This window comes from Artemia sp. Qi Xiang Cuo, chromosome 2 (assembly GCF_049724085.1).
Source record: "Artemia sp. Qi Xiang Cuo chromosome 2, ASM4972408v1, whole genome shotgun sequence".
NCBI classification, from domain to species: Eukaryota; Metazoa; Arthropoda; class Branchiopoda; order Anostraca; family Artemiidae; genus Artemia; species Artemia sp. Qi Xiang Cuo.
The window spans coordinates 89,904,905-89,922,231 of record NC_142795.1 but is presented as its reverse complement, the minus strand read 5'-3'; the positions used below and the strand labels follow the sequence as shown (position 1 = coordinate 89,922,231).

The 17,327-nt window shown below is 35.8% G+C and overlaps 1 protein-coding gene across 1 annotated transcript; it reads right to left on the bottom strand.

The window, feature by feature from the left end:
• Window positions 1-8,009: 8,009 nt before the first annotated feature.
• Window positions 8,010-15,561, bottom strand: LOC148955777 (cuticle protein 7-like). Its single transcript, XM_089108339.1, has 2 exons — window positions 15,456-15,561; window positions 8,010-8,672 (listed from the first exon to the last, which is right to left on the bottom strand). Exons 1-2 carry the CDS (start codon window positions 15,465-15,467, stop codon window positions 8,112-8,114), a joined length of 573 nt encoding a protein of 190 aa, XP_088964465.1. The 5' UTR covers window positions 15,468-15,561; the 3' UTR covers window positions 8,010-8,111.
• Between the last annotated feature and the right edge of the window lie 1,766 nt (window positions 15,562-17,327).

Genomic DNA, 17,327 nt, shown 5'->3' with positions numbered 1-17,327 from the left:
AATGGGTAGCCATCCGATATTCTCAGAATAAGTGTTTATTTCACCCATCCCATAAAAGCAGGTGTCATTTCCTGGTTGATCGCTGATTGGAATGACCCAAACAATATGCTTTTGCCTAATTTGAAAAGTCAAACTGACAGAGCTTAGGGAATCGGGTATAAAATCAGAGGCCCTTGGCAAATCCTTACTAGAACACTAATTGAAAAGCTCATAGGGTGCAATAAAACGAAAAATATTTTACCACACCATGATTTTAATGATAGACCCATTCCTGAAAGTTTCTTTAAATTTAGTAAAGTTCTGGGGCTACCCAAATGGGTAATATAAGCTGGAAACTACGAATGAAGCGAGAAGCAAATCTTGTTTCTCGCTGAAGCAAGCCTTGCATTACGCCCTGTTTTTGCTGGTTCAGGGAGCAGATCAAGATGCCTGCTTGACTCCAAAAGTTTCTGTCCAAAGGCCATTGTCAGCTGGTGTCGCCTGGCATCAAGTCCTTCTAGGCCTAGGATTTTAAGGCTATCATCATAATTCTTAAATTCCGGACCTATTATCACACAGGTAGCTCGTTTCTGCATGTTCTCAAGGTCATTCCTTTGCTCTTTACTTGGTCACGGGTGCCACACAGGACATACATACTCTAAAATACTCCGAATGTACAGTTTATAAAAATTCAAAAGTGAAAAACGGCTAAAAAAGAATCTCCGAATTATGACTAGATTATGCAACGCTATATTCGCCTTCTTAATACAATTATTTACATGATCCCTCCATGACATTTTTGAGTTAAATGTCACACCTAAAATTGTCGTATTATTTACAATTAGCACATTTATATCACTTTTACTAGTAACTTTTTTTTTTCATAAACGAGACTCTTCTCATAAGTGCTGACTTTTTCCTATTAATTGAAAGCCATGTTTCTTCACAGTCAGCCTCCAAACGGCAAATTATGCCATCCGTACTAATCATGGATCCTAGTTTTTGAAGTATCAGCAATGACAAATCATCTGCAAACTTCGCTCTGTTTTCATGCCAAGTCGCAATTTTATTACACAGTATTAAAAATAAAACAAGTCCCGTTTTGTACCTTGAAGTATTTTATAGAAAAGCTCAAGAAAATCCGATTGTACCCTATCAGCACTAACACACTGTTGCCGTCCGTATAAAAAATTATATACTATCTGAATTAAAAAAGCTCTAAAATCTGTCATTGACTCAAGAATATTCGGATGGCTTGATTTGTCGATAGCCTTTTCTAAGTCTGCTTGCAATATTTCTACAAATGCATCGTTATTTTCGAGATGCTCCAGGGTTTCTTCTACAATTTTGATCAAATAATGTACTGTGCTAGATTCTTTGATAAATCCATACTGACAGGGATCTATTTTATCACAAAAATCTTCTAGTAGCCATTTCTTTAGAAAATGTTCTAAGACATGAGATACAATAGGGGTCGAAGATATGGGCCGTAGGTCACTCACCCCTTTTGGATTAGAAACTTTAGATATTGGCGTTACAACTTTTCTTTTTTTTTAATCATCCGGAAAGGTATCACTCAACAGGCATTGGTTTAAAAAGACGGTCAGAGGTTCAGCTAGAAACGCTGCGTTTTCTTTGTACAGGGTTGTTAGAACGTCTCCAGGGTAAGTTGCCTTATTGGGGTCAAGTCTCTCAAGAACCTTTGCAACTTCGTGAGAGTTAATCACAGGTATCTCAGATGTAGCAGTCAAGGGGGGGGGGAACACTTGAAATTGGTGGATTGCTTCTGCAAATACTAGCAAAATACTTTTGTGTCGCGTCGTTTGCGTAGAGCTTATTCCCAGATTCGTCGTATACGCTTACACTTTGCCTTACAGAGAAGCTAATGAGAAGCCATATTCCTTTATAGTAACCGGCTGGGTTTGTGGTCATGAGCTCTTTCATTTTTGAACCGTAAGACTTCTCAGCCAATCTACATTCATAGACCACTTGATTTCTCAGCTTGTAAGCTTCACCTATCTTCCCCTTCTTATGGAGCCTGTTGCGTTTGAGTATCATCCTTTTCAGGCGCGAGTTAACCCTGGGCTTGTCAGCTGAGTTTACTGTGACTGTCTTCTCTGGAAAATATACATCGTAAGCTATCCATATTTCAGTGGAAAATATTCTATACATGCCGTTGACATCACAGTTTTTGTACAAACTTTTCCAGTTTTTCGAAATAGCCCATTTAGCGAATAGCTATTTTCCAGACTCAGTCAGAGGCCAGCTTAAAAAAATCGCTTGTTTCCTATTCTCTTTTCCTCCCTGGGACACCAGTGCATACAAAAGTGTGAAGCCTACTTTTATCAAGACTTGGCAGCGTCACTGGATTACTATAGAAATTGGAAATATCTGTGAAGATGAGATCAATGACAGACTTTTGAGTTGTCTTTTCAAGAACAACTTGCTTCAAGCTTAGCGATCGTTCAATCCAGCTGGGTATTAGGTCGTTGAAGTTACCCATAAAAACGACAGAACTGTTTGGGTGTCTCATTTTAATCTCATCTAAACATGTTTGTAGATGGGCTATGAGCTCCCGCCTGTAACTAGACCGCGGTGGAAAACAGAGTACTCCAACTACGATCGACGAAAACTTACGGGGAAGAACTTTTAGTCTCAATATTACCCACAACAGCTCGTACTCGGTAGTCTGAGAGCCTTCGTATATATGCTGCGGTATATCGTTTTGAATGCCTACTCCTCTTCATGTGTGACGACAGCACCTTCCTTGTTTCACCTACTCTTGACGAGAAAATTATAGCTGCTTATCTGGGCGTTACATTAATTGGCAGACCAAGTCTCTGTTATGGAGCAAATATCAATTTTATTGTCATCTAGTCTTGTCGAAACTTCCGTCATTTTATTGCTTAGAGACTGGACATTAATAAGAAGAAAAGAGAGGAGGTCGTAGGAACTAGCTGCTTCTTTCTTTTTATCTACCTGGGGTAGATCACCGAAAAATGCTGGAAATTTCCCAAATTGTTAGAACTTGTTGATACAAGGGGCGTGGGGGCTGAATGAACCCCAAGATATGGCCGTTACCTGAGAAGAAAGAGAGAACAGCATTTTGGCAAGGGTACATTAAATACAAAGGGGAAATACCCCTCTCGTTAGAAACTGGTCTTCTCTGATTATTCAGCTGGAAACTCATACGATGGTTGATATTTGGAGACCTCCTCGGTTGCTGCTTTGGAGACAGTTCCTGTTGCGTGATGCGGACAAAGTTGCATTTCTGTTTGTTAGGGCACTGGCGTAACGAACCATGCTTGCACTGGTTCGGGTGATTAAGCTTGCAGTTCTGACTCTTGCACTTATTATCTGCATAAGACTTGCAAGGATAAACATGCGTACAAGCTTTACCTTTGTTGCATTTTCCGTGACCGAAATATTTGCAAATCATTCTTTTCCGCTTCTGTTCTGTTTGCGGTTGACTAGTAAACTGTGAGCGACTGGCACGCTGGCAAGTGTGGACCCGCTGGCAATCCCAGCGGGTACCAAGGCTTTTGTTAGCAAAACTGTCCACCCCTCTTCTGCTTACTTTTCTTTCCCCACCTCAATCGCAGTGTAATTGCCTATCAATACTGCGTAATGGCTATTCTCCAATATTATCACTGAATTGAAACCGGCACAAATCTTTAAAAAAAAAAATATAAATAGATGTCCAGAAACTAGGTCAGTAGATTACAACATTTTTAATCCGTATAAAAATGTTCTGTAAGTTAAGTTTAGGCATTGGGTTAAGTAGAGTCAAACAGGGTTTGATTTAAATAGAGGTAAAGTTACATAAGGGTTGAAACAAACCGGGGGTTGAGTTAAACGGAGGTTGATTTACCAAGGGTTTTAGTTGGACGATGGTTCAGTTGAATGAGGGTTTAGTTAAATGGAGTTGAGTTGTACGGGTGTTCAGTTGAACGAAGGCTCCCTTAAATGGGGTTGTGTTGCACGGGGGTCTAGTTAAACGGGAGTTTAGTTTCACCAAGGTTCAGTTTAATAGGGTTGAGTTACACAGAGGTCCAGTTCAATGAGCGTTCATCAGTTATGCGGGGTTTCGGTTGCATGGGGTTTAGTTAAATGGGGTTGAGTTGCACTGGGCTTAAATTAATCGAGGTTTGACTGAAATGGGGTCCAGTTGCATGGAAGTTCAGTTACACGGGGGATCAGTTGCACAGGAGTTGAGTTTTAGGGGTTTCAGTTAAACAGGGGTCCAGTTACCCTTGTGTTCAGATGCACCAGGGTTCAGTTATATGGATTCAGTTGCACGGGTTCAGTTACACGAGGGTGCAGTTACACGTACACCATCTAGCACCCCTATTTACACTTACCCTTAATGAAGAGAGATGAGAGATTAATTCTTACCCCTTCTCTATGTCACTTTTTATATTTATCTGAAAGCTGAAGGAGAGTTACGCAATTTGGGTATTGAAATGCTATTTTTTAGGGCTCTGACATCGCCCACCTACAAAATGACCTACCACCCCTCCTTCGTAATAGCTGATTCGTAATTATACATCACTGAAGATAATTTCATGAAAAAGCAGCTGATTCAACCTAGTTATACTCAGAATTAAGATAAATATCCACATTAACCAATTATCTTGAATTAAGTCCCTGACTTTTCAGGAGCGTGTGTGCCAGCATGCGGCATTACTTCCTCTGCAACTGGTAAGCTCAATACATAGTTTTTTTTTACGCTTTTGAATTGATGAATGTCACAGAATTTGCAATCAATTGCAACTTGGTTGACTTTTGGCGAAATCGTACTTTGGTACCACCAAATGGCAGAAAACATCACTTCCCCGTGGCGAAATCTTTTTGGTCAATTAAAAAATGCACTTGAACTTTTAATTTCAATTCAAATGAGCCCTCTCACGATCTTCTAGGACTATTGGTCAATAAAATCTCCCACGGGAAAAAAGATCACACGTCCATGGTCTTTCTTCTGCCAAGAATGCAAAATTTGACATTTTGTAGATCCTGTACAGTAGGGATTTTCTGATATACTGAACCTGATGGTGTGATTTTCATTAATAGAGTTTGAATTTTTTTTGGGAGGGGGGGGGGGGTATCCCCCTTTTTCAAAAACCAGGCAAATTTTCCAGGCTCGTAGCTTTTGGTGGGTAACATTAAACTAAGCGACTTTTGTAAATCTAAAATCAGCATGTAAAGCCAGTTCTTTTGACGTACTAGTTGTTATCAAAATTCACTTTTTTTCGTTTTAGTTACAGTAGGGCCGAGTAACTATTTGATAGAAATAACAATTGACTCCTGCTCTTGCATACATGTGTGAATCACTTGCCGAGTGGATGATGTGTTTTTGAATGATTCCATGATGAAAAAGGTATAAAACGTATCTGATAAACCTCTGTTTTGAAATAGCCTACGCGCGATATTTGGTGCCCCTGTAGCAACGTCTTCTTATATCTTGGTGCATCTGATGGCATATTTTTAAAGATTATTTACCATTAAAAAAAAAAAACAAAAAAAAAATAAGAATTTGAGGTTGAATGCAATATGAACCATCCAGGTCTATATCGCAGAACGAGGTGTTGCTGCATTCAGGTTCATTTCGTCGCTTAAAAAGGCTACCACATCTCACAATTGCGATTGAATGAGCCCTTTTTGTACTTTGTATCTTTTGTTGAAGAAACTGTGTTATTTAAAATTAACTTGAGAAAGTCACAAGACATTGCCATCCATTTTTGAACGTGTTTTTCGAACAAGTCGGTCTGAATTGCATTTTCATATAGTGATTTACTTGACAACTTAATGCCTTCTAAGCAAACGTAGGATTTTTTGTAAAAAAAAAATCCTAAGGAAGGCATCTTCTTGAGTTTTACGCCTTTTTTTAAAATTTTTCTATCTAGGGGATCAAATCTTCAAATGTTAAATTCTTCTAATAGTATATCTTCAAAAAATCGAAAATCTGTTTACAGGAATGCTATTTGTCATATACAAATAGCTCTGGCTATTGGCTGTTTGAAGAAGAGGTAGGTGTGGTCTTTGGGCAAAGTTTCACCACCAAGATATTATGTATGGTATGAATTGTTACTCTTACGTTAGGATGCCATTTCGGTGAACTTTCTGTCCTGGCAGACTTATGACACCAAAGACTAAAAAGAGTAAAATAAAAACATCTAAGAAAAAACCCTTAAAACACCTTTGCACCTTATACAAGTTATACAAATGCACCTAAAGTAGAAAATGAGTTTTTTCTGCGCTACCCGCAAAGATTTGAAATTAAAGACTTCGTTCACTTAGAAATTACTACGTTATTCATCTAAGAACGCCTCTGATACCATGTTCTATTTTGAACTTCTCTTTTCTATATTGAAATTTCAGTTTGTTGTTTGACCTTTTCGTATGGTATGGACCTACATTACTAACCTAAAATATCCTTAAAAGTTGTTACCTATAGAAATTACCCTAGAAAGTATAATTTCCTTGACTAATTTAAGCCTTCGTCAAAGCGTTTATGTGACAGTTTATAGTACATTTGGCCTACTAATGAATTAATGAAACTATCATTTGTCTTTAGTTTGTTCTTCATTTGGTGGTGGTCGAGGTAGGTATCTTGGTTTACTTGGAAATGACTAAGAAAGAGGTGGAAAAATGTACTTACATATAAATATAAGGCTTGTTCACATACTCCTATTTTACGCTTTCGGAAAACACAGTAGCAAGTACTGTTAAGCTGTTGACACCTTTATGCTCTGACTATATTAAATAAAAAACAAGTATTCTCAACTGAAAGTAAGGAGCAACGTCAAAACTTAAAACTAACAAAAATTATTATGTGTATGAGGGGGGTCTCCCCTTCCTCAATTTGAAGAGAAATAAACTCTTCAAACTAAAGTTTTTTAGTATATTTCAAAAAAACTTCTTATTGTTCTAATTAACGGCCCTTGTATTTCAGAAGTCGGTCTTAAAGTGTTTCGAGAAAAAGTCAAACTTTTGCGTAAAGAACGAGATGTTGAGGAGGAGGCAACCCTCCTTATATACGTAATAATTTATATTCGTTTAAAGTTTTTATGTTGCTCCTTACTTTCTTTTGAGAAAAACTTGTTTTCTTATTTAATTTCTGATCGTTTTTTAATTATGCAAGGATATCCTGCTCCCCCCCCCCATGGAAAATTGCTTCTCCCCACGGAAGATCCCTTCATGGAAATTTATTCTCAAGTAAAATACCCCGTACCAGGAAAATTCCCCCCTTACAATTCCATTCTAGCTGAAAATTCCCCCTCAAAATTTCTTGCGGACGGTTCCGGGTGAAAATTTTTCTTAGTGCATTTTCGGTTGAAAAAGACTTTAATTTCTTACTGTTTCTGAAATTATGCTGATAATCCCCTCCTACGTGAAAAAATCTATTTCCCGATATTTTAGTACTATTGGTTCGGTGAGATCACCCCCCCTCCGAAAAAACAACAACAAACAAACAAATAAATTCGCATCCGTGATCTGTCTTCTTGCAAAAAGTACAAAATTTCACATTTTTTTAGATGGGAGCTTGAAAATTCTACAGTAGGGTTGTCTAATACGCTGAATCTCATGGTGTGATTTTCATTAAAATTCCTTGACTTTTAGGTGGTGTTTCTCCAGTTTTTTAAAATCCAGGAAATTTTCTCAGGTTCGTAGCTTTTGATGGGTAACACAAAACTTAATGAATCTTATATATTTGGAGTCAGCATAAAAATTCAATTCATCTGGTGGTAAAAGCAGCAACAGTTCGTTACCACGAACTGTTTTAAAAGGTGAAAAGGTAAAGAATTCGGCATTGGACTTTTAATCCCTACCGGTGATGCTGATCTCCATTTTCATGGTTCTTAAACCAGAAAGTTCAATAGAGGTTTGGAGGACAGCCATCCTGAGCTTTCACACAACCTTCCTGTTATACCTTTCCTACATTGGTCTAGGTACTAAAGGATTTCAAGTCTAGCGCGCTAGCCACTCGGCTCCACTTAGCTCTATCTATAGGCCTATGCATAGTTCATTAGGGCTTCAAAATAGTATTTATTAAAAACAAATGAGTAAGAAATCAGGTCTTTCGGCAATTTTGTTAAGTTAGAAATAAATTAATAGTTAAAAACGACAACTTCCTACTCCAATGCAAGGTTACGTGCCTTGACAGCTGCAACTGCATTTAAGTGTTCAGCCTTAGCTGCTTTAACTTCTGGTGTATCTTCAACGGGAACAGGTGCAGCTGGTTGTTCATAAGCAGGGACGGCTGGTGCAACTGGAAGGTCATTTGAAGATACACGGAACCCGTTGTTGTCAGCAACATAGTTGACACGAACTTCTTTTCCATCTGGGTTTACATAAGCATAGCTTCCAACTACATTGCCATATGCGTCTCTAGTTGCTGCGTGAGATTGGCCTGGATGAGCATACCCATAGCTTGCCTGCCCCAATTCGTCTTGGGAGTGATATTGATTTGCAGTGTATGATGGTGCATAAAAAGCTGGTGCTAAAGGTACGGTGTAAGGTGTTGCTACAGACTTCACAACTGCTGGTGCGGCTGCAGGTATAATGTTAGGGTACCCAGGGTATGAGTATGTGCCATACTGAGAAGTATATGGATAGGACAACGGATGAAGGGCTACGTAACCATAAGTTGAAGGATGAGCCATGGTAGCTGCCACCTCAATGAACAAAATTGCCTAGAAAAAAAATTCTTAGTTTGAGGGATTGTTTAATGTTTTGAGCTCTATTTTTTATGATAAAGTTTACTATCTGGTCAGTATATCATGGCTAAATACTGTCAATTCACATTTTTTTATTTTAGGATGAGAATTGTATTAAATAAGGGCTTAGTGGTAAGTTTTTGCAAGTTATATATTTCCCATTTCAAATTGAGTTTTTCTTGCGGTTTCAATTGAACAAACAAACCTTTTCAAAGGTTTCAATCGTGGACTTTCAGTTCCCTCTGAAAATATTCGAAGATTTAATTTGGCCCTATCCTAGATTGAAAGATAATGAAGGCAGTTCTACGCAAAAAATCGAATAAGTTGTTTTTGTCTTTAAATCTAGACTAATAATATTCTATTACCCTGGACGAGCAATCTAGAAGAGCAAACAATCTAGAAAATCAAACGATCTAGAAGAGCAAAATTATCATTACATTAAAATACCCACATTTCATTAGTTGCTTTCGACGTCCAAATACAATTGCAATTCTATGTAACTCTAATTGCAACTTAAACTTTCTATGATTTTGGAAACTGCAACTCTAATTTCAATTTTAATAATTTGATTGTTAGTTAACTTGTAAATTTTGAATTGGTTTGTCTACAACAATTATTTCGGTTGAAGGATTAACAATGGTTTGCCTTAACAAGCTTTTAATTTGCATAATTTCAATACAGTTGAAAAACTATTTACTCTGAAAATAGTTACTCTGAAGTTCAAAATTTTTGGACTTTTTTTTTCTAATAAAGTAACAATGCAATAAGTAGCAGTACTGATTTTATCTTGATTCTTACTTTTCTTAATTTCCTGTTTTAAACTAGTAACAACTGGTGTATATTATAATAATAGTAAAACCACGAAATTCCCAGGTGACCCGGGCTTTGACCCTCTTCACCCCCTTCCCATCCGAGCCTTTAGACGCTAGTTTTCGTTATTATCCCTCTTTCTTGTTATTTCTACAAATTTATTTTGATTAAAATGTAATAAGACTGTCGAATTTTCCTTCCTACTGTGTTAATTGGAAACTCTAGTCTGCGTAACAGCTGTCAAGATAATTCTAGAGGATTTTATGGGATTTGTCCTATACAGGTTTAGCATTGGCTACAGGATCTACAGAATTTATATGATCTAGCCACTAGCAGGAGAGTTAAATTTACAGTATGTGCCATATGCAGGATCTAGACACTAGCCGCAGGATTTATAAGGTCTGACCACTGGCAGGAGAGTTAAACTTTATTTAACTAATGTAAAAGTATTTTTTTTACATTATGGTTTAATTTGAATAAATTTTTTCATATTTGTTATGCAGTATGAACTGAAACCTAAAGTTCTTATCTCGGACACTAAATACGTAGCGCTATATAGTCAAACAGTTCGTGGTAAGGAACGTGGTAACGAACTGTTAGTAACGAGTGACCCGGCTCAATGGTAACCGAAACTGCAGAAAACGGAATTTTGATACCAATAGGTACATCAAAAGAATCAGATTTTAATGCTAATTTCAAATATATAAGTTTCATCAAGTTTAGTCCTACCTATCAAAAGTTACTTGCCTGAGAAAATTTAGATGGTTTTCGAAAAAAGGGGGAAAGACCCCCTAAAAGTTATAGAACCTTAATGTAAATCACACCGTCATATTCAGCGTATCAGAGAACCCTACTGTAGAGGTTTTAAGCTCCTATCTACAAAAATGTGGAATTTTGCATTTTTTGCCAGAAGAAAGATCACGGATGCGTGTTTATTTGTTTGTTTGTTTGTTTTTTTTCCCAGGGGTGATCGCATCAACCCAGTGGTCGTAGAATATCGTGGGAGGACTCATTTGAACGGAAATTAAAAGTTCTAGTGCCCTTTTTAAGTGATCAAAAAATGGAGGGCAACTAGGCCCCCTCCCACGCTCATTTTTTTCTCAAAGTCACCCGATCAAAATTTTGAGAAAGCCATTTTGTTCAGCAGGGTCGAAAATATGATAAATATGTCTTTTATGATGACTTAATCCCCCGAAGTCGCCGGGGGGAGGGATGAAAGTTATGAACTTTACCCAATGTTAACATATAGTATTGGTTATTGGGAAATATACAGACGTTTTCAGGGGGATTTTTTCTGGTAGTGGGGGGTGGAGTGGATCAGGGGTTATGTGGGAGGATCTATCCATGAAGTTTTCATGGGGGAAGGGACATTGCTATGAAGGGGGCGCCGGATTTCCCAGCATTATTTTAAAAAAGATCAGAAATTATATATATAAAAAAACAAGTTTTTCAACTGAAAGTAAGGAGCAACATCAAAACTTAAAAACGACAGAAAACATTACGTATATGATTGGGTTCACCTCCTAGTCAATACCTCTCTCTTTAAGCCAAAGATTATTTAGTACTTTCATAAAAGCTATTTATTCTAATTAGCGGCATTTGTGATTAAGGGGTCATTTTTAAAGAATTAGAACAAAATTCGAACTTTTGCTTGAAGAGCAAGGTATTAACTAGGGGCGAACCCTCTAATATATGTGTTGAAAATTTATGAATATAGAAGTTCGTTACAACAAAGTGGGATTTCCATTTTTTGCCAGAAGAAAGATCACGAATGCGTGTTTATTTGTTTTTTTTCCCAGGGGTAATCGTATTGACCCAGTGGTCCTAGAATATCGTAGAAGGGTTCATTGGAACGATAATTAAAAGTTCTAGTACCCTTTTTAAGCGACCAAAAGAAATGGAGGGCAACTAGGCCCCCTCCCGCGCTCATTTTTTCCCAAAGTCACCCGATCAAAATTCTAAGATAGCCATTTTGTTCAACATAGTTGAAAGTCTAATAAATATGTCTTTTAGGATGACTTAATCCCCCACACTTCCCAGGGGAAGGGCTGCAAGTTATGAACTTTGCCCATTGCTTACATATTGTATTGGTTATTGGGAAGTATACAGACATTTTCAGGAAGAACGTTTTGCTGGTGGGGGGGGCTGGAGGAGGGGGTTACTCGGGAGAATCTCTCCGTGGAGGATGTTTCTTTGGGGTAAGGGACAATTTTATGAAGGGGGCGCCGGATTTCCAAGCATTACTTAAAAAACGATCAGAAATTAAATTAAAAAAAACAAGTTTTTTCAACTGAAAGTAAGAAGCAACATCAAAACTTAAAACGAAGAGAAATTATTACGTATATGAGGGGGTTTGCCCCCAAGTCAATACCTCGCTATTTACGCAACAGTTTTTTTTAGTACCTTCAAAAGAGCTATCTATTCTATTTCTAATTAAACGGCCTTTGTGATTCAGGGGTTTGTGACTTAAACAAAATTTTAACTTTTGACGTAAAGAGCGTAGTATTGACTAAGGGGAGAACCCCCTTATATACGTAATAACATTTACGTAATAAAAAAAAACAATAAAAAAACAAGCGATACGGCTCAATAGTAATCGAAACTTTTAAAAACGAAATTTTGAGGTCATTAAATGTATCAAAAGAATGGGCTTATAATGCTGATTCTAAATATATAAATTTTATTAAGTTTAGTATTACTCATCAAAGGCTATGAGCCTGAGAAAATTTACCTGATTTTTTAAAGAGGGGGGAAACATCCCCTACAAGTAAAAGAATTTTAATGAAAACCACACCGTCAGATTCAGCCTATCAGAAAACCCTATTACATTGGTTTCAAGCTCATATCTGCAAAAATCTGCAACTTTGTATTTTTTGTCAGAAGAAAAATATACGAATATAGAAGTTCGTTACGTTAGTTAATTTGTAAATTACGTCAGAACAAAATTTAGAGACAGCCATTTAGCAAAAGAAAAGTAAAATTTTTATGCAAATTTTGTTTACTTATTCAATGACGGTGAGCCAAAATAAAAGCTGCATTAACTAAAAAACGATCAGAAATTTATTCCGTATATGAAAGGGCTGTCCCCCCCCTCAACGCCTCGCTCTTTACGCTAAAGTTTGACTTTCTCACAACTCTATTTTTTTTAAACAATAAAAAACTTTAGCGTAAAGAGCGAGGCGTTGAGGAGGGGACAGCCCCATTCATATACGGAATAATTTCTGTTCGTTTTAAGTTTTAATGTCGCTCCTTACTTTCAGTTTAAAAAACTTGTTTTTATATTTAATTTTAAGCAAGGAGCGACCCGGTTCAATAGTAACCAAAACTCTAAAACACGGAATTTTGAAACCAACAGATGCATCAAAGGAACCTAGTTTTTATGCTGATTTCAAATATATAAGTTTCCTCAAATTTAACCGTACCCATCAAAAGTTACGCACCTGAGAAAATTTGCCTTATTTTCGAAAAAAGACGAAAACACCCCCTAAAAGTCATAGAACTTTAATCAGAGAAGTGTATCAGAGAACCCTACTATAGAAGTTTCAAGCTCCTATCTGCGAAAATGTGGAATTTTGTATTTTTTTTCCACGAGAAAGATCACGGATGCGTTTTTATTTTTATTTTTTTTCCCAGGGGTCATCGTATCGACCCAGTGGTCCTAGAAAATTGCAGAAGGGCTCATTCGAACGGAAGTTAAAATTTCTAGTGCTCTTTTTAAGTGACAAAAAAATGGAGGGCAACTAGGCCCCCTACCACGCTCAGTTTTTTCCCAAGGTCGCCCAATCAAAATTTTGAGATAGCCTTTTTGTTCAGTATGGTCGAAAAAAAAAAAATAACTATGTCTTTGGGGATTACTTGATTCTCCACAGTCCCCGGGGAAAGGTCTGCAAGTTATGAACTTCCCCAATGTTTATTTATAGTATTGGTTATTGGGAAGTATACAGAAGTTTTCAGGGGAGACTTTTGCTGGTAGGTGGGGAGAATGGGTGGGAGATTACGTAGGAGGAACTTTCCATGCAGGAATTTTTCATTGGGGAAGGGACATTGCTATGAAGGGGGCACCGGATTTCCCAGCATTGCTTAAAAATGATCGGAAATTAAATAAGAAAAAATAATTTTTTTAACTGAAAGTAAGGAGCAACATTAAAACATAAAACCAACAGAAATTATTACGTATACGCTAAAGTTTTTTTTGTACTTTCATCAGAGATATTTATTCTAATTAACAGCCTTTGTGATTAAGGGCTCATTCTTTAGGAATTGGAACAAAATTTGAAATTTAGCGTAAAGAGCGAGGTATTGACTAGGGGGCAAATCCCCTAATATACGTAATAAGAATTTACGCGTAAATAATTCGTAAGTTACGTCAGATCAAAATTTCGAGAAAGCCATTCAGCCAAAAAAAAAGTAAAACTAATATTCATATTTTGTTTTAATTATTCATGTACAATGAGCCAAAATTAAAGCTGCATCAATTCAAAAACGTTCAGAAATTAAATTAAAAAAACAAGTTTTTTTAACTGAAAGTAAGGAGCGACATTAAAACTTAAAAAGAACAGAAATTATTCTTTGTATGAAAGGGGCTGTCCCCTCCTAAACGCCTCACTCTTTACGCTAAAGTTTGACTGTCTCACAACTTTATTTTGTAAAACAATAAAAAAATTTAGCGTAAAGAGCGAGGCGTTGAGGAGGGGACAGCCCCTTTTATATACGGAATATTTTCTGTTCGTTTTAAGTTTTAATTTCGCTCCTTACTTTCAGTTTAAAAAAAAACTTGTTTTTTATTTAATTTTCAATAAAATGCTCAATTGACTTCTTTGGTATAATCACTTTTGGCTTCTAACCATGAAAGACCTACATAATGTGTTTTGGTTGGCAAAGTCACACATTGGCAAATATATTCTTTTTCTTTTGTGACAAAATGTATAATCTCGGACTTTAAATAGGTGGGGGTGGATTATTTGTCATTGATATTTTTTTTTATCCCATTGCCAGTTGTTACTCTAGTATCGTATCATGTTTTTTTGCCGATGTATTTCCAAGCAATTGTAGGCTAAGAGATGTTTAGCCTAGAAGAAGACATAGATTTTAGGCGAGCTCTTAATATGTGTTGACGTGTGGTACCCACATTTACCAATCTTGGTAGCTAGTGGTATCCCATAAATTCAATTGGAATGTTGGACTTAGTCAAAGACATAATGTGCATCCTGGTTGTGCATGCAATTCTTTCTTACTCCGTTGTTATTCTATTTAATTTACAGTACTATACATAAAACTACATCCAGAAATTATGAATTAAAAAAAAAGTTACTGGTTTCAGCGATTGAGTGAACAAAGACCAGATTTTTCTTGAAACCTGGAAACTTTTGGGAAACTTTTGGGAAACTTTGGGAAACTTTTGGTCCTTTTGCTCGTAACAAAGAACGGCCCTGTGCGTAAGTGTACGAGGGTGCTCCACTTAGGGAGGTACAATGCCCCATTCACAATAGGATTTTACTAATACCAAGATTTAGTTAGCACTAATTTAAACCAATCAGAATTTTTCCAAATTTTTTCCAGCCAATCAGAAAATTCTATGCAAAACCTGATTGGCTCAAGTTAACTGTAACAAAATCTCACTATTAACATAATTTCATTGTAAATGGGCCTCTAAACTTTTGACGGGTTCCGATGCCCAAATAATCTGTCTTTGATCATTAATGGTTTCAAGGGGGACTTGCTTAAGTTTGTTTTGTGGCGTGGAGGGAGTCCGTGTTACAGGTGAATTTCCAATAACAACAATGACATGTAAGTGTATCTCATTTCCGATATATCTTTCACAGTGTGTCAGGTATAAAATTTGATGTTTTGATCATAGTATAAAAAAAAAGTAATTCGATTTCTTAAAAACAATGTGAATATTTTTGAATATATATTCTCTTTTGTCTAAGACAGAAATATCAGACTTACCAAAGTCTTCATGACTATTAACTTAAAAGTGAGCTTTAGACTCAAAGAGAAAAACTTGAAGAACTGATACGTTGTGTATTCTTGTCATTTCTTTTTATATCTTATTGTCTTAATAACAGAGTTCATAGAACTAACGGGCGTGGTCAATCGCAAAGTATTCCTTTCTCTTTTATTTGTAAGATATGTTTGATGAAACATCCAACCTTGTCAGTCCTTGAGAATATTCAACTTAAAAAACAAGTTTTCTTACGATACTAAAGGGTAATATTAAAACCCTGTGAAAATCCTACTTTTAAAACAGTAAAAACTTTAGCGTAAAGAGCAAGGTGTTGAGGAGTGGACAGCCCCTTTCATATACGGAATAATTTCCGTTCGTTTTAAGTTTCAATGTCGCTCCTTACTTTCAGTTAAAAAAAACAACTTATTTCTATTTAATTAGACGAAAAGACCATTATATAGATTTATATTATGAAACATCTAACCTTGTCAGTCCTTGAGAATATTCAACTTAATAAACAAGTTTTTTTTTCCAGAACTATAGGGTAATATCAAAACTTTGTCAAAATCCTACTTTTTGAAACAGTAAAAACTTTAGCGTAAAGTGCGAGGCGTTGAGGAGTGGACAGGCGCTTTCATATACGGAATAATTTCCGTTCGTTTTAAGTTTTAATGTCGCTCCTTACTTTTATTAATTTTTTTTTATTTAATTAGACGAAAAGACCATTATATAAATTTGTATTAAGCATTTCCTATTTTTCGGTAATATTATTAGAACTAAACAAAAAATGTGACTTCATCAAATATAGTAGAAATATTCCGTAAGAAAAGATTGAAAGAAAGTAAAAACTTCCAGTTAAAAAACCTTTTTTTTTATTTAATTAGATGAAAAGACCATTATAATGATTTTTACTAGGCATTTCCTATTTTTCGTTAATATTATTATAGCTAAAAAAAAAAAAAAAAATGTGACGTCATAAATATAGTAGAAATATTCCGTAAGAAAAGATTGAAAGGAAGTAGAAACTTCCAGTTAAAAAAAAAACTTTTTTTTTATTTAATTAGACGAAAAGACCATTATATAGATTTATATTAGGCATTTCCCATTTGTCGGTAATATTATTAGAGCTAAACAAAAAAATGTTACGTCATCAAATATAGTAGAAATATTCCATAAGAAAAGATTCAAAGGAAGTAGAAACTTCCAGTTAAAAAAACTTTTTTTTATTTAATTAGACGAAAAGACAATTATATGGATTTATATTAGGCATTTCCTATTTTTCGGTAATATTATTAGAGCTAAACAAAAAAATGTGACGTCATTAAATATAGTAGAAATATTCCGTAAGAAAAGATTGAAAGGAAGTAGAAGCTTTAGGGGAGGAAAAAAACTTTAGGGGAGGAAATAATAAAAAAACTTTAGGGGAAGAAATACAAATTTAAACTTTAGGGGAGCCATAATTTGAGTGATGAAGAAATGGCATTTAGAACTGCTTGCTGCGCTAATTAAAGAAAAAGCTGCCTAAATTGTGACAATTACCATCGGATTGGCTAAAAAAAAAAAAAACTTTCAAATATCAGACATTTATATTAAGAGCTTATTTTTCTTTTATAATTCAGCCAAGGCCAAACAATATGCGGTTTAAAACTTAAAACGAGCATTCATACTGCTTATGAGGGGGCTGTGACCTATCCCTCCCACTCTTTACACTAAAGTTAATCTACTGCTTAGTTAAAAGTATTTGGGGTTGCAACTATTATATCTAGAAGGAAATCGCAATTACCTATTGTTAATTTTCGTAATTCAAACTACTAAAAAATCAAATTTTAAATTGGATATTTATTAAAAGTTGCTTATAATTATTAGTAGTTATT